Source organism: Papio anubis, chromosome 1, assembly GCF_008728515.1.
Source record: "Papio anubis isolate 15944 chromosome 1, Panubis1.0, whole genome shotgun sequence".
In the NCBI taxonomy this organism is placed as follows: Eukaryota; Metazoa; Chordata; class Mammalia; order Primates; family Cercopithecidae; genus Papio; species Papio anubis.
In genome coordinates this window covers 17,145,914-17,169,188 of record NC_044976.1, presented here as the reverse complement: position 1 = coordinate 17,169,188, position 23,275 = coordinate 17,145,914, and the positions used below count along the sequence as shown (strand labels likewise).

General features: G+C 55.1%; 1 protein-coding gene across 5 annotated transcripts in view; it reads left to right on the top strand.

Moving 5' to 3' along the window:
* IFFO2 (intermediate filament family orphan 2) overlaps window positions 1-23,275 on the top strand; it is a 50,766-nt gene that overhangs the window by 22,679 nt on the left and 4,812 nt on the right. Inside the window, exons 2-9 of one of the 5 annotated variants that reach the window (XM_031664886.1) lie at window positions 11,618-11,678; window positions 12,964-13,059; window positions 14,235-14,375; window positions 14,876-14,938; window positions 15,692-15,831; window positions 20,350-20,470; window positions 20,928-21,020; window positions 21,936-22,066. In XM_031664886.1, the coding sequence (XP_031520746.1) occupies window positions 11,618-11,678; window positions 12,964-13,059; window positions 14,235-14,375; window positions 14,876-14,938; window positions 15,692-15,831; window positions 20,350-20,470; window positions 20,928-21,020; window positions 21,936-22,066 (846 nt within the window). Of the gene's footprint in view, window positions 1-11,617; window positions 11,679-12,963; window positions 13,060-14,234; window positions 14,376-14,875; window positions 14,939-15,691; window positions 15,832-20,349; window positions 20,471-20,927; window positions 21,021-21,935; window positions 22,562-23,275 lie in introns of those variants that run through there. The other 4 variants (XM_031664881.1, XM_003891220.4, XM_031664883.1 and 1 more) reach the window with 4 other exon arrangements.

The following is a 23,275-nucleotide window of genomic DNA, read 5'->3' as shown; positions in this document are numbered from 1 at the left end:
CTGGGGGAAGAAGATGAAATGTAAGCTGGTAGCCAGCCTGAGTTGGGCTGTGGGAAATACTCCGGGCTGCCAGGCCTGGGTGTCTCCAGAAACACCCAATCCTTGCTCACGAAGGCTCTCTCAGTGCCAGATCTTGTGCCAGGCACTGGGATGTGGTGCCGAATTGGACACAAGGGAGACGGGACGTCCTCCTGTGTGTCTTGACAGCCCGTGTGTTGCCGGGCATTGGTAGCAGAGGAGGCTGGTTTGGCACCCAGGTACCCTTCCTCGTCCCTGGGGCCTTGGCCAGTCTACCCAGAGGAACTGCCCTCCAGCTGAGTTACCATTTTCCATGGCAGGGAGGGCAGCAGAAAGGCCGTGTTCCATGACTAATCATGGCCTCCATCTATGGAGCATTTACTGGGAGCAGGGCACTGTGCTAAGTGTGAAATGTGTGTTGACTCATCTACTACAACAACCTGGCAAGGCAGGTGCTCCCGTTAGCCCCTGCTCAAAGCTAGGGGACCTGGAGCACAGGCGGTTAAGTGCTTGGCCCAAAGGCACACAACTCAGAAGTGCAGACCCTCTTCCCCTCCTGGCATCCTAGTCTAGTGGGGTCAGGGGTGAGATCTCTGCATTCAGTGCCTGGGGGCCGGATGGCAAGCTGCAACCTCCCTGCAACCCCATGATTTCCATAGCGCAGTGGAGCCAGAAAGAAACGGAACATTTTCCAGACCACAGCAATAAGGGCGCTGCTCTCTCAGACCCTGGAGCTAGTGACAGGGAAGGCAGAGAAGGGACGAGAGCCTCCGTTTATTCGGAGCCTGTGTATACCCTCCTTTTCACAAACTGTAGCAGCCTCCAGAGGCGGCGGGATCTTTATGATGACCAAATGGGGAGGCTCAGGGATTGGAATCACTTGCCCAGGAGCGTGTGGCTGGTACCGTTGGGATTTGAACCTTGTTCCATCCAGCTCCAGAGCTTGGCACCTTTCTCGCTCACCACGTGCCGGCCGCAGCTCATCGCCTTGGCAGTGGAGGTGGTGGTGTGCCGAGGCCTTCCTGCACCTGGGTTCTCTGGCGCTGAGAAGTAAGTACATGGGCAAAGTGACTTTTTTTCTGGGTCAGTGACTGTGACCCCATGTGTACACATCTGTGCGTCTGACCCTGGCATTGTAATCCGGGGGCATTTTCGAAGTGATGTGCTAGGGGTGTGGGCAGGGAGTGGGGCTTATGGAGCCGACGAGACACTGTCAAACCATAGAGAGGCTTGGGAACCATATGGACCTGGATTTGACCTTGAACAAGTCATTTCACCTGAGTGTGTATAGTGGGAATGATAACATCCGACTCGCAGAACTGTGGTGAGAATTAGAGATTGTGGGAGTCAAATGATTAGCACCTAATCAGCATTTTACAATAAACGCAAGTTCTTCCCTTCTTGTAGAAGAGTGGAGTCTGATGAGAGAGACAGGGAAGTGAAAATTTACAGCCCCTGGGTGCCAGTACTGAAGGTGTGAGTTCAGGACTGGGAACATCAGAATGGGCATAGTGACTTATTCCGGGGAAGTCATGGAAAGCTCCCTGGAGGAGGTGATGAAGGGGTGCCCAAGCCTGGAAGAGGTTGGCAGTGGTGCTCCAGAAACTTCATGGTGGCCTGCAATTTACGATGCAGATTTTTCCTCCCTGTGAGATGCTGGTTGAGACAATTTCCTCCTTGGAGTGGCCTGGTTTTTTAGGGGTGGGGGGAGTGCCCACCTGGGTGTAGTTTCTGGACAGAAGCAGTGGGAGGAGGGCGCCGGCCAGCATGCTGCTTGGGATTGTGAGTGTCCACAGAGCTGCAGTGTCTCCAAAGGTGTTTTTTGTTTGTTTTTGAGACAGAGTCTCACTCTGTCACCCAGGATGGAGTGCAGTGGCCTGATCCTAGCTCACTGCAACCTCAAACTACTAGGCTCAAGGGATCCTCCAACCTCAGCCTCCCAAGTAGCTAGGGCTACAGGTGCGTGCCACCATGCCTGGCTAATTTTTAAAATTTTTTTGTAGGGATGGGATCTCAATATGTTGTTCAGGCTGGTGTTGAACTCCTGGCCTCAAATGATCCTCCTGCCTCGGCCTCCCAGAGTGTTGGGATTACAGCCATGAGCCCCCATGTTCAGCCTCTCCAAAGTTGTTTTTGATAAGCAATACCAAGTGGGAGTGATGCTGGGAATCTGAGCAAATATAGACGTAGGGGAATTGAACAGGCACCTCAGAAAACAACTGAAAGCTCAGATTGGCATTGGGGCAGGTGACCCGGGGGTTCCCTGGGCCCCATGTTGCCCAAAAAAGCCAACAGCTGGCCTGGGTGAACACCCTTAGATGCCTTGTGTGTGTTGGAAGGTGCCGTGAGACCAGCTGGGCTCTCCTGCCCTGGACCCACCTGCTGCCATCGTGGCCTTTGTTAGGACAGACCTCAAAGGGCTGGGCATGCCCGTTAGTTCCTGGGGTACGTCTGTGGGGTGTGGAGGGCAAAAACAGGGCTTTCAATGGGTTTTGCTGGCATGGGGATTCTGTGGCATTAGCATCTGGCTTCTTTCCTTCTGCCACGCCGTCCCCGTGTAGTGCCAGCCACCCAGCCAGGTGAAGGCAGCGTCTAGCACATTATTATGACCATCAACAACATGGCTGTGATGCAGACAGTGGCTCTGGGGTCAGATGGCCCTGGGTTCAAGTCTGACCCCTCACTTACAGTGTGGTCCTAGAGCATTCTCCCAGCCTCTCCCCACCTCTCTGAGCAGCTGTAATTGGGAGGTCACGAGGATGAGGATGATGACACCAATGGCATGCTCGTGGTGGACCAGGCACTGTTCTGGGCACTTTTCATATGCTATTCCATGGAATGTGGGCAAAACCCCTCGGAGCTGGGCGGTATTACCAAGGCCCAGAGAAAGTCATAGCTTGCTTAAGGTCACAGAGCTGCAAGATGGATAGCTGGGATTGGGTCCCAGGACCCTCTGTCTCCAGAGCCCCTGCTCCCCTCTCCACTACACACACTGGTTGGAACGCAAGGACTGGCATCCCAGCTGGCTTTTGAGCATTTGTGGTTTGTCAGGTGGCTTTGTGGTCAGTGTAGGGTGCTTGTCCAGGGATCATGGAAGTTGTTTTCTGGCTTGGATGGGTGGGCCCTTAGAATTCATCCAGCTTGACATCATTGCATTACTGACGGGAAACTGGTGCCAGAGGAGGGGAAGGGACTTGCCCCAGATCATGCAGCCAGCTGGGGCAGAGGCAGGACTAGCTTCAGGACTTCCTGCACAAGGCTGCTGCCTCGTTGCCTGAAGGGGTGTGTGACTGGGGGCTGGAGCCCAGTTAGGAGCTTGCCGTTCTCTCCCACTCACCTCTCTCAAGTCCTGATGGCTCACCGCAGACAGCCCAGAGGCCAGCTAACTTCCCTGCAAAGGGCCCCATTGGTCACCAGGAAACAAGTTGGGGGAATGTCAGGTGGGGGGAATGTGATGACCCCACGCAGCTCATTCCCTCTGCCTGGCGATGGGACTCACTTTCACCTCCTTGCTGGGAAAACTCCTTAGCAACTCGATTTCAGCGCCACCTCTCTCAGTTGCTCCTGGGTCCCCAGAGGGCCAGGACAGGATGGAGAAGTGTCCTTGCTTAGGGGGCCCAGACTTTCACCCACCCATTTGCCCCTCCCTCCCCCAGGCAGGTAGAGCCAAGGTGACACCGGTGAAGAGCATGGGCATCATCTCTCAAGGGCGCCTGTGTGCCTCACTTGAGCCTGCTCTCCTGATCTGTCCATGAGCCCTACGAGGTGGGATTGCTATCCCCATTTTACAGAGGTGGAGACTGAGGCTCCTAGCTTGAGGTAGGCAGGCCCTCAGGGGATCACACAGAGGCAGATGACTTTCTCAGCTCACCTGCCCTTCCTAGAGAGGTCTGCAGAAATGCCTACAACCTTGGACCCTCTAAGGCCTGCGGGGCTCGTGGCAAGCCCTCAGGAACTGTTTATGGAATGAATGAGTGAGGGGGCAAACAAATGATTGCATGCTCCCACACCACGCTGCTTCTTCTGGGAGAGGGCACCCAGCGGGTGCCTGCTGTTGAGTGCAGGCTGTCAGAGCCCTGATAGCACTCAGGATAACTCTGGATGGAGTTGGTGTCCCTGAGGCTGTCACCTCTTCTGGACTTCAAGGAAGGGCCCTATCCAGGGTGTGCAAATAGCACTGCAAATATCAAGTCCAGAGGGATTTTGGGAGATCCTATTACAGATGGGGAGACTGAGGCCCAGGACAGAGAAGGGACTTGCTCAGGGTCATGCAGCGAATTAGCAACACAGCCAGGACGTGAACCAGGACCTCCTGCTTCCCAGCCCAGTGCGCTCTCTTCCACAGGGAACTTCCCTGTGGATGTCAGACCCCTCTGCCTCTCCCCTGAGCAGCCTTGCACAGACCTGGCCTGCTGGGATCCCTGGAGGAGGCTGCTGTTTCTGGTCGAAAGCAGCTTTGTGTGTCTGTGTGGGTGGCAGTGTGCTGGGGCACACTTGATTAGCGGCTTCTCAAACCTGGCCCCCATCCCCAGCGTGCAGCCTGTGCTCCGTCCTGCCCGGGCCATTACTGCCCGCCTGTAATGGAATCGGCTGCCCTGGTTAAGTGTTCACATTAAATTAATACCTCCTCCGTGGAGACGATCAGTTGGCATTTAATTTGTCTTTCCTTCCGAGAGCAGCGGAGTACAGCTGGGCAGCCGGGCTCTGATGGGCACGTCTGCGAGGCAGCCTTTCCTGGGGATCAGGGGCTCCATGGAGATGGGAGCTGGGAGGCCACAAGAGGTGGTGACAGGTGTCGCGGGGGGGTGGGGCTTAGGGTAGGCAGGAGGGGGCCTCTTCCACACACAGGGGCTTGAGCTTATTGGCTATCCATTTTCGGGGGAGAAGACAGGCTTGCAGTGTGCCACGTGGGAGAGGAAGTCAGGAGGCGACGCGTCCACATGTGCATCAGTGCTGAGCTTCCCGGGAGGTGAGCCCTGTGTTAGCAGCAGTGGCGGGATTTCCACGTTGTATTCCCAGCGCTGCCCCACTCCCACTCCCTTATCGGATTTTTTTTCTGCCTTAAATATGAATTGTCTGTGGTTTTAGAGGGGGATGGTGTGCAAGGAGGAAGTTGACTCAGTTGTGGTTTTCAAGTTCTCTAGAAGGGCTCAGCAGAAGCAAGTGGGGGCTGTTGGGGGCGCGCAGCCCTGACCCCACCGGGGAGCCTGCTCTGGTCTTCCCAACCCATCCGCTTCTGCGAAACTGCATTTGAAGAAAGGGCTCCCGTGGTCTGCCACTGTGCCTGCAACCTCTTCCTCCAGCTCAGATATTATTTTAGAGAAGAACAGCCGGTTGGGGCCCCCAGGCTTGGCCCTGGCTTTGTTGTGAGGCCTGGGGCGAGGCACTGTCCATGCTGGGATGCCTCTGTGCATCTGCAGGTGGGCAAACACAGGAGCTGGGGCAGCTCAGAGCTGAGGGGCACTCAGCCAGGCAAAATCTCTCATGGTCTGAGCCGCCAGGCTCCAGCACGCCCCTGGCCACCTGCACCCAGCCCTGCTATAGTGGGGTGAGCTCCCTGAGGCCAGGGTGGAGCTGAGAGGGTGCCAGCCCTCCACCCCCTGGGAAGGAAGCTGCTCTCTGCCCCCACCTGCCCTCTGCCAGAGGCCAGGCCCACGCTTGGCCCAGAATGAAGTCTTCCACTGAGGGCTCCAGCCCAGCCTCACCTGAGTGAGTCGGCCGAGGTGTGCCGGCCACTCGCCTGCCCGCAAGGGGTGGGTTGTTTCTACACCTCCCTCCCAACTCTGGAGGTGGGAGGCGGCCACGCGCCGTGCGGTTCGCATGGAGCTGCTGAACACCCGTGGTCTGCTGGGTGCCAGGGGTGCTTTCACCCGCACCGTCCCCTTCCTGTAGTTCTCACAGCCACCTTCAAAAGCGGGTGGCTGGCTTCCCGACTCACACAGGGGACAACTGAGGCCCAGAGAAGGTAACTGACTTGCTCAAGATCACGCAACTGGGAAGCGATGGGGCAGAATTTGGACCCGTCTCTTGCTGCCCTGGAGTCTTGGGATGCTCACTCCAGGAGCCCCAGGTTCGTCCCTGGAGCCTTCATTGTGTTGCTGGACCCGCACCCACTTTCCTCCTGAGCGGGAGCCTCCAGCCTCTTTCCCTGACTGCACAGGAAGTGAAAAATCTGTGAGTCAGCCCCTCTGCTGGTGACTGCAGCTTGGGTTTCCGCCCCTCTGTAGGGCAGGCTTGTCGGTCCCTTTCCTGCAGGTCTGTGTGTCATCTTGAGCTGACAGGGGAGGGGGAGGCACTGGCCCTGAGTGGGGTGGGGGTGGGGACTGGCATCGAATCTGCCCACCCCCTTTTCCCAGTGGCCAGCGGAGACTTCTCGTCCCTCACGTGGTTCCAGTGGTGGCTCCTCAGGAATGCGAAGAGACCACATCTGGCTGGGGTGGTGCTGCCACCTCCCCCTCCTGGCCACCAGCCCCAGAGAGTGCTTGTTCTGCTAAGATGGTGGCCAAGGCCCCCGATCTCAGCTGCTGTGTGCTTTTGTGGAGTCATTTCCTCTCCCGGCACTCTTTGTCCTGACATCCCTGCCTCCCCTCCCTGGCCCAGGGCTGTGGGAAGTGGGAAAGGGAAGGTTTCTCCTTCTCCTGCCTGCTTCCTGCCCTGGCCATCCCTCCCCCTGGCCTGGCCTGGCCTCTCCCAGGAGAGGCTCTGGAGTCGAATGGATGAAGCTGAGTGCAGGGGCTGTGCTGGGAATTTGCCTCCCGTGAGCCCCCTGGGCTGGGATGGTTCAGGCTAAGGATGCTCTGGGGGAAAGGAGCTCTGGCTGGAGGCGAGGGCCATCAGGGCACTGAGGAGTAAGTGCAGCTTTGGATTCATTCAATCATCCATCCATCTATCCATGTATCCATCCATCCATCCATCCATCCATCCATCCATCCATCCATCCATCCATCCAACCAACCAATCCATTCGATAAATGTCTGACTCCTTAGCAAGTGCCCAGCCAGTTTTAGGTACAGGGATACAGCAGCAAGCACAGGAATGATCATAACCAGCTCTCTGGGCCTGCAGAAGGACTGGACCCCCACTTGAGACCTGGCTCCTGTGCCTGTTTTCCCACCTAGGCCAGGGACCTTGCCTCTTGCTTCCTCCTTGCCCCTATCTCTGTGCCTGAGACCTCCTGAGATGAGTACCAGCCCCCGGTGGTGGTGGGGAAGGTGGAAGTGGCGGTGACCGCACAGTGGAGCCATCACTGGCCCTGGCATTATAGGACTGGCTCCTTTGGGCGAGAGCTGTGTGCCGTGGGATCCCACGACCATGCCACTGGGGAAGAGGAGATCCTGGGGCCTCTGCTGCCTTCAGCTGTGGGGCAAACAGTGGACGTGGATGTGAGGCTTAGGGAAGAGGTGACATTTGAGACAAACCTGGGAGAATGGCTAGGGTTTTAGGAGGCTGCGGAGGAGAGAGGAAGAGGGGAAATGAGTTACCTGACCTCCGAGCCTCATCTGCAACATGGGGACGATCCCCAGGGGAGGGCTCAGCAGGATTTTATAGAGGGAGGTATGAGTACCTAACGTGGTGGACACCATCGAGAAGGTAGTCAATACACGTCTCTTCTCTCATCCAGCACTAGAAGAGAGAAGGATTTGGAAGTTTTATGCGCTGCCGGGTCAGGGTGGGCAGGGGCGGCTCTCAGTGATTCAAGCCATGTTGGCCATGGCTGGAGTTGTCCATAGGCCCTAGGTCTTCATTTTCCTACCTGTAAAGTGGGGACAGAGTAGCTTTCCAGCCCAGTGCATGTGCAGTATGATGGAGGGGATCTATGGAAAGGCCCTGCCCCTCAGAGAGCACTGGGATGTGTTTGTCACCTCATTGTCCTCCAGTGACAGGCCTGTCAATATCCTGGAGTCTTCAAAAGACCAGAAAGGACCCCTCCCCAGCCAACAGAACAGCTCCTGGACTGCTGAGGGAGGCTCGAGGAAACTGGTCCTTGTACCCTCAAAGTGATCTCTTTATGTTCACTCCAGCCTTCCTTCCCCTTTCAGCCTTAAAGGGCCTGGGCGTAGGATTCTGTCAGACCTGGATTCGAATCCAGGTGCTGCCATTTCCTAGGCAGTCTTTGGGCAAGTCGTTTGCTCAGCCGTGGGCTGGGGCTGAGAGTGGGGTTTGCACAGGCTAAAAGGAAATGATGTCCGCAAACCTCTGACTCAAAGTAGGTGCACCCGTCTCTTGGTGGCAGACAGCGCCTGGCCTGTCCCTTCCTGCTGCCCTCTTTGTTTCTGTTGGTTCCTCTGCCTGAAACACCCTCCCCACTGAAACCTTACTCTTGTGGGCAGACCCAGGGAAGAGGGAGGGTTGTGCTTGGGAAGCAGGTGTTGAAATCTCCGTGCCAGCAACTTGGTTGACCAGTTCTCAGTTACGCTGAGTGCTCCCTAGCTCTGGGTGGGTGGGGAGGGAACGCGGGTGTCTGGAGTGCCGTAAGAAGCACATCGCCCCCCTGGCCCTTCACGCCAGTCCTCAGAACGGTCCAAGGACAGAGCTTTTCTGCATTGTCAACACTGGAGCTGGCTGAGCCAGGTTTTCTCCACCACTGCCGGGAGGGATGTCAGGGCGGACGACAGGCTCTTCAGTCAAGCCAGCTGCTGTCCACATACGGGGTCTGTCCCCAACCTCCTGGGAGCAGGCCAGCCGGCTGCCAACCCAGTCTGGCTTTGGAAATAAAAAGCCCATGAAATCATTTGTGCAAGCTCATCCTGGGGGTGTGGTGTGTGCAGCTCAGGAAACATGATTGAGACGTGGTGGGGCGGAGGGGGTGGGGCAGAACTCGGGGCAGGAGGGGAGAGAAGAGGTGGAGGGGCTGGGTTGTGTGATCTTCAGAGCCTGGCCACTCAGTGCCATCTGTAGCCGAGCATCACTAGGGAGCTGTCTGCCCAAGCCCTTGCCTGCTGAACCAGGATCTGCATGGTAATAAGATGCCCGTGTGATTGGTGTGCACATTCTAGGCTGAGACTCGCTGCTTTAGAGACTGGACTAGCTTTGAGTCCCAGCTCCCTGCTTGCTAGCTGTGTGACCTTAGACAAGTTACTTTACCTCTTTGAACCTCAGCTCCATCATCTGCAAGATAGGCTTAGCTAGAAATTCTTTCCCCAGGAGGGTTAATAATTCACATTAAAGCCAGTGATGTGTGTCCAAGGCAGTGAGCCGGGTGTGTGGCACCCAGACCGTACCCCCCAGTTAATGGTTGCTGGTGCTGTTGCTGTTATTGTGTCTGGAGAGCCAAAGATCTGGGCTCCCACTGTCACCTTGGGTAGATTTGGGGCAAGTCTCATTCCCTCTCCGGTCCTCATTTTCTCCATCTGTACAAGGGGTCTATTGGCCCCTGCCTCGCCTTCCTCATGAGATGGTTGCTCAAAGGAGAATTGAGGGGTGCTGGGCTTCATTCCAAAGGGCCCCTCTGGGGAATGGGGAGTGTCAGGGAGGTGCCCCTGGGTGCCTGCATCCAAGGGAGGAGCCATGTCATTCTTTATTTTTTGTGCCCTTCTTTGCTACTCCTGTTCTTGCTGCAAGATGTGTTAGAGGGCTGGCTCTAGACGCCAGGCTGCAGCCAGAGCCACGCTGGGGCTCGCCTTTGCACCTGACATGCTCAGTGGCTTTGGAATTGAGTCGCCTTCCCCACTCTGAGCAGCGTGGCCAGGAGAGATGATTCAGCTCGGAACCTGTGCTCCAGCCTTCACCCCTGAGGGAGGCCCCAGATGTCCTGTGCTCCTGGGCAGGGGTGGAATGGCCTAGGAACTTTCCCCCCACTGTGATTCCTGTCCCCAAGGTGGGGCCTGCTCTTCTCGGTGAGAGATGGCCTGGGACTGGACTCCTAGCCTTGCTCCTGATATACTGGGTTATCTGGGCAAATGGCTTGACCATCTGGCCTCAGTTTCCCCATTTGTACAATGAGGGGAGGTTCAGTAAGATGGTCCCGGCTGGATTAGGCCCTTAGGTTCCCTTCCTGCCCCCTCTTAGCTTCATCTGTGCCCTCTAGCCCTGGCAGGAATCCCTTGCCCTCTAGGTCTGGACCCTGGAACCCACGCAGATCTCAGCCTAGCAGCTAACGCTAGGGCTGGGAAAGGCCGGAGGAAAGAGGGAGAGGGAGAGAGTGTGTGTCCTCCAGGAGCCCTGGCCGGGGCTGTCTCCTGTGGGAGAGAGGAGGAATTTTCCTCTGTGTGTGCAAACACTATCCGTTTTCTCTTGTTTCCAAAAGCCGGTGACGTAACCGGCTCTCCACCCCTCCCTCCCCTCTGGCCTATTTTTAGCTGGCCCCGACAGCATCCTAAAAGGGTTCCAGACTGCCCTGCTCCGAGGCCATGTAGGGAGGGTAGCAGTCGGGTGAGGAAGGAGAGAAGCTCCTCTGTCTGTCCCAGAATGGACAGACATCCCAATAGGGAAAGAACCTGCCCCCAACTGCCTCCAGGGAGGGAGGAACTCTGTTGGAGGAGCTGGGTTAGGGCCTTCAGGATTTGACAGTTCCTGGGTCTATGAGGAGCTCCGCAAGGGGATTCTGAGCAACCAGTCTGGAGCCTCCCCACCTGGGTTTCAGTCCTAGCTCCACACTATCTCACCCTGGCCTTGGGCTCAGCTTGTGCCTCTGGGCCTTGCTTTCTGCACCTGGGGATAATGATGGTACCTACGCCATGGGTGGTTATGAGGATTGAATTAACTTCATGTAGAACAGTGCCTGGTACAAAGTAAGTCTCAGGGAAGGTGGTTCTGGAATTGGTATTATCATCTAGCCCCAGGGAAGTGCTCCCACCCCTTCCTGCGGTTAAGGGCAGGGGGGTCCGCTGAACCCTCCTCTGCCTTCTCCCCTCCTGCTTTTCCTGATCAGCTTCGGGCAGTATGCATGTGAAAGTAGTGGTGTGTGGAAGCCCTTGGAACAACAGGGCCTGGCACATAGTAAACGCTAAATCAGTGGGAACTGTATTTATTGAGTTTTGTTTTAATGTAATAAAACAAACCTGGGTTTGAATTCCAGCCCCACCCACTGACTTGCTGTGTGTCTTTGGGCAAGACGTTTATTTAACCTCTCCGAGGCTCGGTTTCCACAACTGTAAAATGGAATGATAACACCGACATAGGAGCGTTCTGTGTTGGTTTAGGGAGGCTGTAGGGCATCGCAATGCTTAGCACAATGGGTGCAAAGAAGAGCCTGAGAGTGGAGCTGGCTGCAGCCTGGCTTCTAAGGACTGGTTTTGCTACTGCATCTTGCAGCAACAGCAGAAGCAGCAGCAAGCAGTGCTTGCACAGCACTTTACAGTTTGCATGCAGGCAGGTGGTGGTCCCTCCCACCTCTCTCTTCACGAAGTCCTGGGCTCATGCCTTAATGTGGCGCTTGTCACCACCAGCTGGCACTCTGGTTATACATCAGCCTGACTGTCCTCTCCCACCACCTCCCCGAGGCTGGGAGCTCCCAGAGGGCAGGGAGGGATGGATGCCCCAATGTACCTTCCTTGCCCAGCTCAAGATAGGCCCCGGGTGGGTGTTGGGGTTATGTCTGAGGGCTGGACTGGCACAGGGAGCTCACCTTCTGACCACCTGTTCCTCTTGGCTTTTGCAGATGGGAGGAGGAGCTCGCCAAGCGCATGAACCTTCAGACCATGGTGGACACGCTGCAGGAGGTAAGAGCCCTCAGACATCCCAACCAGGAGAGGCATGCCAGAGAGCCATGTGGCCAAGGGGCACAGAATTCATGCGGCAAAGCCAGGAAATTCTTGCACAGCCCCTACTCTGTTACCTCCTACTGCCTCAGTCTCTCCTTTATGGAGCCAAGAGATCTCTTCCACTTCCTCTGCTTGGAAGCTAGGAATGGACCGGCACAGTGTTGCACAAGAGCTCTGATGCAGGGGTTGAGAAGCCTGGGTCCCAGGGTGCAAGTCCCAGCTGCTGTATGAGCTGGGACCAGCGACCCTTCTCACCAGTCACTGTCTCCCCACCTGAGGCTTGGACTAGGTGGTCTGTAAGCCCCCAAGCAAGAAGGGTGCCCTCTGTTGGGGCTGAAGGCCTTGGAGAGGGCAGGTGGGCACGTCACAGGTGGGCTCCCAGCCTGAGCAGGCTCTCTGTGGTGGGCATTTGGAAACATTCCCCTTGCTGCTCTAGCTGGAATCTCTGCATTCTGGGCTCTGCAACTCCCCCGCCTGTGGTGTAACCTGAGCAGCAAACTTCATCTTCTCAGCCTCTATTTTCCTCTCTGTCAAATGGGAACAAAAGTAGCAACCCCATGAGAAGGCATGAAAAGTTCTTCCAAAAATGTCAAGAAATTGCGTTCTGATACCGAAAGCATTTATCGTCTAAGAAAGTTAGAGACAGATTAAGATGATTGCCAGTGGGTAGAAGGAAAAGTTTGAATGTCTCCCTTTCTTTTATAACGAAAGTGCTTTTTTCTTTATAAATTTAATGGGTTCATGGTCAAATATGTGGAAGCTATAGAAAAGCACAAAGAAAATACAAATGATCTCCAGTTCCACCCCTCCACAGTTGAAAAACTGGCGTGTGACCTTCCGATCTTGTCTGTGCAGACGCACACCCACGCTCTTTAGATGCATGTTAGGTCCACACACATGACATTGTCATTTTTGAAAGTAGAGATGGCCCAATATTGGCAATTTCACACGGATTGATCTCATATTTTTAATGTAATAGGATTGCTTGTTAATTAACCTGCTCTTTTAATACCTGCCATGGATTTTCCCACGTAATAGAGAATCCTTTGGAAAGTGTTTTAAGCAGTCAGCAGTGCTCAGTGGGAAGCCAGGCAGGATGAGGTCCTTGGTGCCCCTTCCCTGGCGTGCAGGTGCCCAGCTGGGGTGGACATCGGGTGCCTAGGGCTCTAGACTCAGGTGTCCAGACCCTCCTATCCCCAGAGGACCTGACCCCTCTGAAGCCTCCCCATCTCCATCCCCGCAGGCAGCACAGGAGGCTGATGCCATCCAGGAGGAGATGAACGAGAAGATCGAGCGGCTCAAGGCTGAGCTGGTGGTGTTTAAGGGGCTTATGAGTGACGTAAGTGCCGCCCGCCGCCCCGGGTGTCATGACCTCCCCCACACCCATCATGCAAAATGCTTCATTCCCTCCGAGGCTCTGGAGCTCGGCTTCTAGTTAGAATCCTGGCTGGCTGTGTTTGACCGTGAGGATGACGGATGCATTGGATGCATCGGAGACCAGGCACCCTCCTCCCGCCCCCTCCCCACTTCCGCTTCCCTTGGTCTGAGTAGAGATGCATTAATCTGCCGCTTAACCCATCCCGCCCTGCCCCGGGCTCCCCTGATGGTCTGTGTGTGTTTGCTCCCACTCCTTCCCAGCTCGCCTTGATGAGGGCAGGCCTTGGTGTCTGGGCGCAGCGGGGTGTCTGGCAGGTTGGGCCGGGTGCCGTCTGGTCTGTGCGGGCCTGAGAGACTCGCAGGCCCAGCGGCCTTCGGCAGGGTTGCTCCGTGAGGTCAGGAAAGGCCGGCGTGCGTGTCCTTTTGACAATCCGGGGCCCCTCTGGGTATCCGTGGGTAGGGGGGAGCTATTGGCCGCAAAGGGCTTCTTGCTGCTGGGGACCCAGGTCTCCTCCTTCCAACACTGGGCAGTACAGGGGGAGACCCCACCAGAAGGCAGAAGGGGCCAGAACGTGGGTGACTGAGCCTGGCGTGGCTCCTGCTGTGGAGGGGCGTGAAGCTGGGTGAGGTTGGTAGAAGCCTCCCAGGACCCTAGTTGGAGGCCACCGGGCTCCCTCTCACTTGTGTCCAAGGGGATCCACCCTGTGGTCCTCAGTGACTCCCACTGCTGGTCGTGGGAGGCATCCGAGAGAGAGAGCTGCCTGTGTCGGGGACAGGCGGGGTGTGCGGTTGGGAAAAGAAGGGCTCTCTTTCTCCAGCGGGAGTTTGGCTTTCTTTTTCCTTTGCGCTAACAAAGTAAACATGGATCCTGTGTCTGCTGGGAGGGTGCCTTCCAGCCCTTAGGGAGAGCAGCACACACGGTGTCACACTGGCCCCCGACTCCCAAGGCCCCGACCCCATCCCACCCTGAGCAGTGCCGCAGCCCTCCACTCCACGGAAAAGCCTAAGGCACCCTCGGACTCCAGAGGCCTCCCCGCACCACCCCTGCTGACACCTAGGGGTCTCCCCACCTCTGTGCCCAGCCCCCCAGGCTTGCTCCATCCCTCGCTCATGTAAACCCTGCTGTCCTCCCTGCAGCCCATGACAGACCTGGACACAAAGATCCAAGAAAAGGCCATGAAGGTGGACATGGACATCTGCCGCCGAATCGATATCACGGCCAAGCTGTGCGATGTCGCACAGCAGCGGAACTCGGAAGACGTGTCCAAGATCTTCCAGGTGACTAGGGCTGCCCTGCTCACCAGCCAACCCCCCGCTCTCCCGGAGCAGCCCTGGCCTCCAGCCCTGCCCAGCCAACCCCTGTTTCCCTCCACATCCCACTCACTCCCTCCCCTTCCCCGAGAGGTAGCACTACCGGACCCTGTGGCCTCCCCAGGTAAACGTAGAATCAGGCACCCATGGACTCATAGGCTCGTCTGACTGCTTCATCCTGTGGCTGGGGAGACTGAGGCCCGGAGGGTGATGTGCTGTGCTCAAGGAAGTGGCAGAAATCAGTCTCCTGCCCCTCCAGGGCTTGGTCCACCAGCCTACACTGTACCCACTGCCCCACTTCCTGCTCCTTCCTCTGGGTGCTCGGACTGGGCATCATCCCCACGGTTGGGGAACCCTGGCCAGGTTATGGGGAGAACTGGGGGAGCTGGCCTGAGCTCTGGTAGAGGGACCTCAGAGTTCAGAAGGGGAGCTGTTGGCCTTTGACTATGTTTCATTCCCCCCCAAAGAGGCTCTCGATACCCCCCCGACCTAACGTGCAAGTGTGGGTGCCCCCGAGAGACGGCGATCAGGTTAGCGCCAGTGAGGCTGTCTTCTGGAGAGGGCTTGGGGGGCCAGTCCAGCCGAATGAGGCACATGTCATTCTCCAAAGGCTGCTTCTTGAGTTTCGGGTTGTGGTTTGGCTTTTGCTTGAGCCCAGGGCAATACGGTGTGTTGTCGCTCTGTGTGTGTGACTCTGACGTCGCTGGGCCAGATCCGGGCCTCCCTGGGCCCTCTCTCCACCTCCATGCCTTCTTGCTGTCCCCCTGGCGGGAAGCAGGGGAGGCCAATGCAGCCTTTGTTTGCTTGTGGCTTGTCTGCTTGGAGTGGAAGCTTTTGGTGAACCTTGGGCCGCCTGTCCTTTGCCTTTGCATGTGAGCAGGAGGGCTCTGGGCAGCATGGGGCCGTATGGCCTTTGTCAGGGGTTCTCCGTCTCTCTGGCTGGCTCTGAGATATCCCAGGTGACTCTGTGTCCTGGTCTGGCCTGCTCCTCTCTCCAAACTGTGGGGTTGCTTCTGTGGTAAAAGGGCGAGCTGAGCCGGCGCACCCACCAGGCCGCCCAGGGCAGGGAAGAGTCCAGCCCGTCTGTGTCCCCCTGCATGTCTCCCACCTTACGCTTCCTGCTAACGCCGCCTGCTTCTTAGAGGACCTGCACCTTTCCTGGCACTGGCCGGCCCCAGTCACGCTCATCATCCTGTGAGATGCCGGCTCCCTTCCCAGTTCACCCCTCCCCTCCATCCTAGCCGAGCCCCTCAGTTACCTTGATTGCTTCCTTTCCGGTTCAGGTGGTCCCCAAAAAGAAAGAACGTAAGGTGGCTTCCGATGATGACATCTCCGAGCAGGACGGGGAGGTGAACCGGTTCTCGGACGACGAGGTCGGCTCCATGAACATCACCGATGAGATGAAGCGCATGTTTAACCAGCTGTGAGTATCCCCATGGCCCACACACTCTCCGTTTCCCCAGATTGCTTGGGCAGGGGCGGTGAACGGGGAGGCTTGGGCTGAGAGTAGCCTGCAGCACTGGAAGAATTTGGATTCATTTCCTTTTTTTTTTGAGACAGGGTCTCACTTTGTCACCCAGGCTGGAGGCTGGAGGGCGGCGGCATGATCACAGCTCACTGCAGCCTCAACCTCTTGGGTTTAGGGATCCTTTCATCTCAGCCTCCCTAATAGTTGGGACCACAGGCATGTGCCACCATGCCCAGCTAATTTTAAAATTTTTTTGTAGAGATAGGGTCTTACCGTGTTGCCCAGGCTGATCTCAAATTCCTGAGCTCAAGCGATGCTCCCGCCTCGGCCTCCCAAAGTGCTGGGCTTACAGGGGTAAACCACTGCACCCAGCCAAGATTCATTTCAACATTTGTAATATGGGAAATTTCATATGTTCAGCCTCTCTTGGAAGCTTGAAGAGGTCAGGCAGTGCTGAACCTGGGGCACAGTTTAACAGGGCTGGATGGCAGCTGCTGAATCTGGACAGGGGTATACTCTTCCATTCACCAGCATCCTTTATGTTCCCTGTCTGCCATTCTCCTGCCTTGCCTTTGAAAGCTTCCTCCAAAAAAGCGGTGGGAGAAGGGGTGTTCTTGCCCATGAGATACAGGGGCTAGGCTGTCCCCTCCCTGGTCATGTGTAAACATGTCTGTGTCTAAGGATATCATGAACCCAGAAGGGGCAATGGCAGATGTGGTCTTATTTGTAGGCTATTTTTCTTTTCTTTTCTTTCTTTCTTTCCTTTTTTTTTTTTTTTTTTTGAGACAGAGTCTCATTGTGTCACCCAGCAGACTGGAGTATAGTGGCGAGATCTTGGCTCACTGCAGCTTCTGCCTCCTGGGTTCCAGTATTTCTCTTGCCTCAACCTCCCAAGTAGCTGGGATCACAGGCATGCACCATGATGCCTGGCTAATTTTTGCATTTTTAGTAGAGGCAGGGTTTCACCATGTTGGCCAGGCTGGTCTCGAACTCCTGACCCCAAGTGATCTGCCTACTTCAGCCTCCCGAAGTGCTGGGATTACAGGCAAGAGCTACCTCACCTAGCGTGTGGGCCATTCTTGAGCAGACCTTAGCCAGACCCACCTGCACTAGTTTGCCCTTGGTGGGGTGGCTGTGTTGACCACACGGCTTGCAGAAATGGCTCCTGACGTTCACTTGGAGGGGGCCCCACAAATGTCACTTTGCTGACTCCAGACGCCCAACCTAGGAGATGGGGTATCCCTCCCCTTTTGTAGACAGGGAAACTGAGACTCTGAGAGGAGAAGGGATTTGGGCAACACTGCTCAGCTAGTATGTGGCTGAGCTGGGATTCAGAGCCAGGCCGCCTCCCACACTAGTGCACTCTCAGTAGGAAATGCTGCTGGGGTGGTGGCAGGGTCTGGGCTGGATATGGTCAGTGGTGGGCAAACCTGCTGGTGCCAGCTCTTAGAAGCTGCTATACCCACTCCAGGCTCAGTGATGTCACGTTAGTACCTTAAAATTTGCCATTGCAGGAAATCGGCAAATGCTACCAATCAGAGCTCTGGGAGGCTGTGCCGCCTCCCGAACCCCCCCAGAGAGGGCATGTTCCTTCTAGCAGATGCCTTTGACATCACTTGTTTCAAAAGCCAGGGTCATGGGCTCTCCTAACCTTCCTGCAGAACTCTGAGGCTGGCTCAGAATTCCATAGTCCGGAGCTCACTCTGCCCAGCCCCTCAGAGGGGCACACGTGGAGTTAGGACAGAGCCAGGCCCCCAACTCTTGGTCCAGTGCTTTGTCCCCCATGCCATGCTCGGAAGAGAATTCTCTCTTCTGTCCCTATTCTAGGCTGACTTTTAAGGTAGACAGGAGGCAGGGGCAGGGTTGGAACTGGGTGGGGACAGGAACTCTTTTGCCTGATACTTCCTGGACCTGCCATTCCTTTGAAACAGAACTGAGATGGGAGCTGTATTTTGGGGGTTTGCTATTTAAGGGTGATAAGGAGACCCCTAGATTCTTGATTCCTCTTTTGATACCCCCCATCTCATTTCTCATCTTTTGCTGCCTGCCAAGAGGGGCTTTTTTTTTTTTTTTTTTGAAACAGAGCCTTGCTGTGTCACCTAGGCTGGAGTGTGGTGGTGCGATCTCAGCTCACTGCAGCTTCCCCCTCCTGGGTTCAAGCAATTCTCCTGCCTCAGTCTCCGAAGTAGCTGAGACTATAGGCACACACCAACACACTCAGCTAATTTTTTTTTTTTTTTTTGTACTTTTTTAGTAGAGATGGGGGTTTTACCATGTTGCCCAGGCTAGTCTCAAACTCCTGGCCTCAAGTGATCCGCCCACCTTGACCTCCCAAAGTCCTGGAATTACAGGCATGAGCCATTGCACCCGGCCAATAGGGGCTTTTGGAAAGAACCAGTGGTTGGATCTAGGTTTTTTGAAACATTGCCCTGGGCATTTCTGAGCCTAAGACAGGATTGTATGCCCCAGAGACCCCAGGCTGGGTCTATGTGGTTAAATTAAAGGGCTTCTCTGAAGAAATTATTGTCCCTGCTTTTATAAAGTCCCCAGGGCATTGTTAAGCTGACCAGGAATGGGGTGAGCTACAAAAGGAGATAGATCAGAGTGGAAGCCAGGAGGCCCCATGGGCAAAGGCTCCGGTGTGTGGAAACAGCATTCAGATCCAAGTCAGGCGAGACTGGCTGCAGGAACGGGCGCCTCAGTGTTGATAGAGCTGAATTGGGTTCACTATGGAATTAGATTTAGCTGGTTGTGAAGTAACCTAAGTTAAAACAAACAATGAACCCTCTGATCACTTTGATCACCCCCCACCCCCGTTCTGCAGTTCTGTGTAGGTCACCCTGACCCCACCGCAGGCGGGGCCCTGGGCCTTTCCCGTGGACATCTCCACCAGCTGTGGGCAGGACCTAGCCAGGCTGCCCCTGGCCAGATCTGATGAAGTGTTTGAGTAATGCAGCCGTGTTTTGTTTTGATCCAAGTCGGTTGTTTGGGCTTCAGACCAAGAAGAAGAGGGGGAACGTGCAGCTGTCCCCCGGCAGGGCCAAGGCTCCTCCTCAGCCCCACCTTGCAGATTTGTGAAGTGGGGGTCTCTTCCGAGTTCCTTCTCTTGCCCGTCTTTCTGTCCTTTCCAGCTTCCTGTCCCTCGGCTGGGGTTTCCTTCAGATCCCAGACGCTGGAAAGGAAGTGAAGTCAGGAATCGAGTATGTGATGCAGTGAGGGCTGGACCCTGGCGGCTCCCGGCCATACGGCCCTCTCCAGCACCCGCCCCCCAGCTCAGGACCCTGGACTCGGGGAGCCACCTATGGACTCCTGTGGGAATGGCTTTTGGAGGGGAGCCAGTCCTGCCTGACTCCAGGGGGCGCTCGAGGCAGCTTTTTACCAGACAGCCTTCTTGGGACCTGCCCAGTCTCCAACCCAGTCCATTGGGAACACTCATTGCCCCGGAGGATCCAGGAAGGAGTTGAGGGAGGGCGGGCAATGGGGAGAGCCCTGGGAGGGCAGCCTGGAGACAGGGTCCACACTGTCATGTGCTACCGATGCACTGGGTCAAGTGATTTCACTCCTGCAGACTCAGCCTTCCCCTTGGAAAGAGGGGTATGTTGGATGAGCTGATCTTTAGGTCTCCTCCAGTTGGGGTAACCAATGCATTTTGGGAACCCCTTAGTCCCAGTCAAACCTGCATGGTTAGTCAACCTACTTCTGGTTCTGGCCAATAGGGAGGTCTTGACATCTCCCAGGCTTTGAATTCAAATCTCGTTTCCAGCATGTATTGTTCTAGAAGGCCACTCAATCCCTCTGAGCCTCTGTTTTCTCACCTGTGAAATGGGAATGATAGTTATGCTTACCTCATGGGATTGTTTTGAGGTGGAATTGTTTTGAGGGCGTTGCATTTTACTGCATGCTTAGTGGCTGGTCCAGTGCCCAGCACCTAACGGGTGCTTGGGGAGTGTCTTGATGGGGAGGAAAAAGCTATAGGAAACATTTGGCATTCTAGCCTGTTTCTGCTACATGCTAGCTGTGTGACTTTAGACAGTTGAGTTATCCTTTCTGAGCCACCATTTCTTCATCTGTAAAATAGGAATAATACCAACCTTCCCAAATTGCGGAGAAGATGGTATTATATTGAGCATCTCACTCAAACTAGGGGCTCAAGAAATAGCTGTTAAATGAATGAGGAAAATTGCAAGATTGGACTTGGAGGAAAATATCTTTAGTCCCAATTCATTAAAGCCTGACATTAAAAAAAAATACACATTTTTAATTATACAAACGATACATAAATACATTCTGCATTTTAAAAGAGTTAAACTCCTTTTGGATATGGCGAATGTCGCCTTTGGCTACTACCCCTGTCTTTTCTGAGGACAGCCTTGAAGGTGTGTACCTATTGGGCAGCTGCCCCTTTCTGTCCCCTGTGTGGGTCCCTGGAGCCTGGCTTCTGTTCAGTCATGCCCTCTGGTGTCACCCCCACAGGCGGGAGACCTTTGACTTTGACGATGACTGTGACAGCCTGACGTGGGAAGAGAATGAAGACACGCTGCTGCTCTGGGAAGATTTCACCAACTGCAATCCGACCATCGACCTGCAGGGCGAGGTGAGCCCGGCGCCTGGCTTCCCAAAGGCCAGGACTAGGGACCTGGGGGGCACCTCCTTTCAATGGTCCCTCATCCCTGTTATTTTCCTACAGCCCCCACCACCCAGCTAAACTATCCCCTTTGGGCCGGGCGCAGTGGCTCACGCCTGTAATCCCAGCACTTTGGGAGGCCGAGGCGGGCGGATCACCTGAGGTCGGGAGTTCGAGACCAGCCTGGCCAACGTGGCGACACCCCACCTCTACTAAAAATATAAAAATTAGCCAGGCCTGGTGGTGTGCACCTGTAATCCCAGCTACTCGGGAGGCTGAGGAAGGAGAATCACTTGAATTCAGGAAGCAGAGGTTGTAGTGAGCCGAGATTGTACTCTGCACTCCAGCCTGGGTGACAGAGCGAGACTCCGTCTCAAAAATAAATCAATAAATAAAATAAACTGTCCCCTTTGTTCTATTTCCCCAGCAAGAGGAAAACTTGGGCAACTTGATCCACGAGACCGAATCCTTCTTCAAGACGAGAGACAAGGAGTACCAGGAAACGATAGGTCAGATCGAGGTGAGGGCTCGGGACGTGGAGCCCACTTGTGAGGCTCTCCTGAGGTCCACGTGGTTGAGATCCTGGAGACCAAATGCCCATGTGTCATGAGCAGGGGCTGGTAGAGTGGGACAGGCATAGGATTGGGAGTCAGGAGGCCTCAGGGGCAACTAACATATTTCTTAGGGCCTCAGTTTCTTAATCTGTCAAATGGGGATGGTGATCCTTACCTGCCTCAGAGAATTAAAAAGAATATATGTAGCTGAGAAGACGATCCCATAATAACCACAGAGCTGACATTGGAGTGATAGTGAGTGACGCAAGGTGCTGAGTACACCCGGTATCCTTACCTCTACCCTATGCAGTAGGCACCATGCACTCCTTTTACAGAGGAGGAGATGAGGTTGGAAGAGACCAAGTGACTTGCCCAAGGCCTTGCAGCCAGGAAGCAGCATTGAAGTGCAATTCTCTCTGGCTCCAGAGGCTGTGCACATGATCACTTCTATAAATGACAGTCATTGCTATTGTGCAGGAGAAAGGGAAGCCCAGCTCCTTCCCTAGAGGAAGTATCACTTGATAGAGGACAAGAGTCAGAAACATGAAAAAGCCTTCAGGATTTTTGTAATCAGGTCTGGATAAAGGAACCCAGAGATGCCGAGTTCTCAGAACCGGGTGGGGCACATCAGAGCCGGGCTGCTGCTGGGGTTGCTAAGCAACCATTCCCCTTTGGCCAGAAGGAGTTCTAGAGGACGTGGAACCATGTGCAGAGAGCAGAGGGTGGGGGAGGTTGATGTCCAGAGGCCGAGTCCTGATGGTGTGGTGTCCAGTGGTGGACTCGATGGCACCATCCCTGAGGAATCCAGGAGGGGAGGTTGCTGAGGCTTCTGCCACGAGGATGACTTGCCCTCACCCTTCTTCCTCATTGGTTCCTCCCAGCTGGAGCTGGCCACAGCCAAGAGTGACATGAACCGACACCTGCATGAGTACATGGAGATGTGCAGCATGAAGCGAGGACTGGACGTGCAGATGGAGACCTGCCGCCGGCTCATCAAAGGCTCCGCAGACAGGTATCCGCCTGTCCTCCCAGGGGATTCAGCTATGGCATCCTTGGAGGGAAATTCCCAAGGCTGCAACTTGGCCATGTTTCATACTGCCAACCTATCTCTCTGTCTGTCTGTCCGTCCGTCCATCCATCCATCCATACATCCAGTGACTACTAGCATACCTATGTGCCAGATGCCTTACATATCTAACCTCGTGCAAGTCCCGCCACCACCCTGCCCCTTGTTGATTCAATAGATACTTGTCAAAGGCCTGCTCTGTGCAAGACGGTGGGGCCGGTGAGTACAGCCCTTGCCCTCGAGGAGCCGAAGCCCCATTTTCTGCTGAGCTGGGAGCAGAGGAGGTGGACGGGGCATTCTCCCGTTTGCTCACAGGAAGTGATTTCCCTTCCTTTGCCATCTGTTAGTCTGTTCTCATGGTGCTATAAAGAACTGCCTGAGGCTCAGCGTGGTGGCTCACACCTGTAATCCCAGCACTTTGGGAGGCTGAGGTGGGAGGATCACTTGAGCCTAGGAGTTCAAGGCTAGCTTGGGCAACATAGCAAGACCCCATCTCAAAAAAAAAAAAAAAAAAAAAGCCTGAGACTGGGTAATTTATAAAGGAAAAAGGTTTAATTGACTCAGTGTTCCACATGGCTGGGGAGGCCTCAGGAAACTTATAATCATGGCGGAAGGCGCCTCTTCACAGGGCAGCAGGGGAGAGAATGAGTGCCTAGCAAAGGGGAAACTCCCTTATAAAACCGTCAGATCTCATGAGAACTAACTCACTATCACGAGAACAGGATGGGGGAAACCGCCCCCATGATTCAATTATCTCTAACTGGTCCCTCTCATGACACGTGGGGATTATGGGAAGTACAATTCCAGATGAGATCTGGGTGGGAACACAGCCAAACCATATCATCTTCTTCCAACCCAGGTCCTGTCCCCAGGAGACTGACATGTGTCAGGCATGGCACACAAAGCAGAGCCTCTGCCTTCAAGGACACACAGCCTTGTTGGGGGACAGCCATGCTGAGAATAAGCTAATATGCAGAGAATGCCTGCCACACAGCACAAATACATTGTCGTTGTTTTCCTCGTTTTGCTGCATTACTGTATGAGAGGGAGGGACAGCCCTGTGGGGAGCAGATCTGTGTGCAGGGCCGTGGCCTTGCCTTTCAGACCTTTAACTCCTTAAACCCGCAGAACCCACTGTGGTTATCTCCATTATTC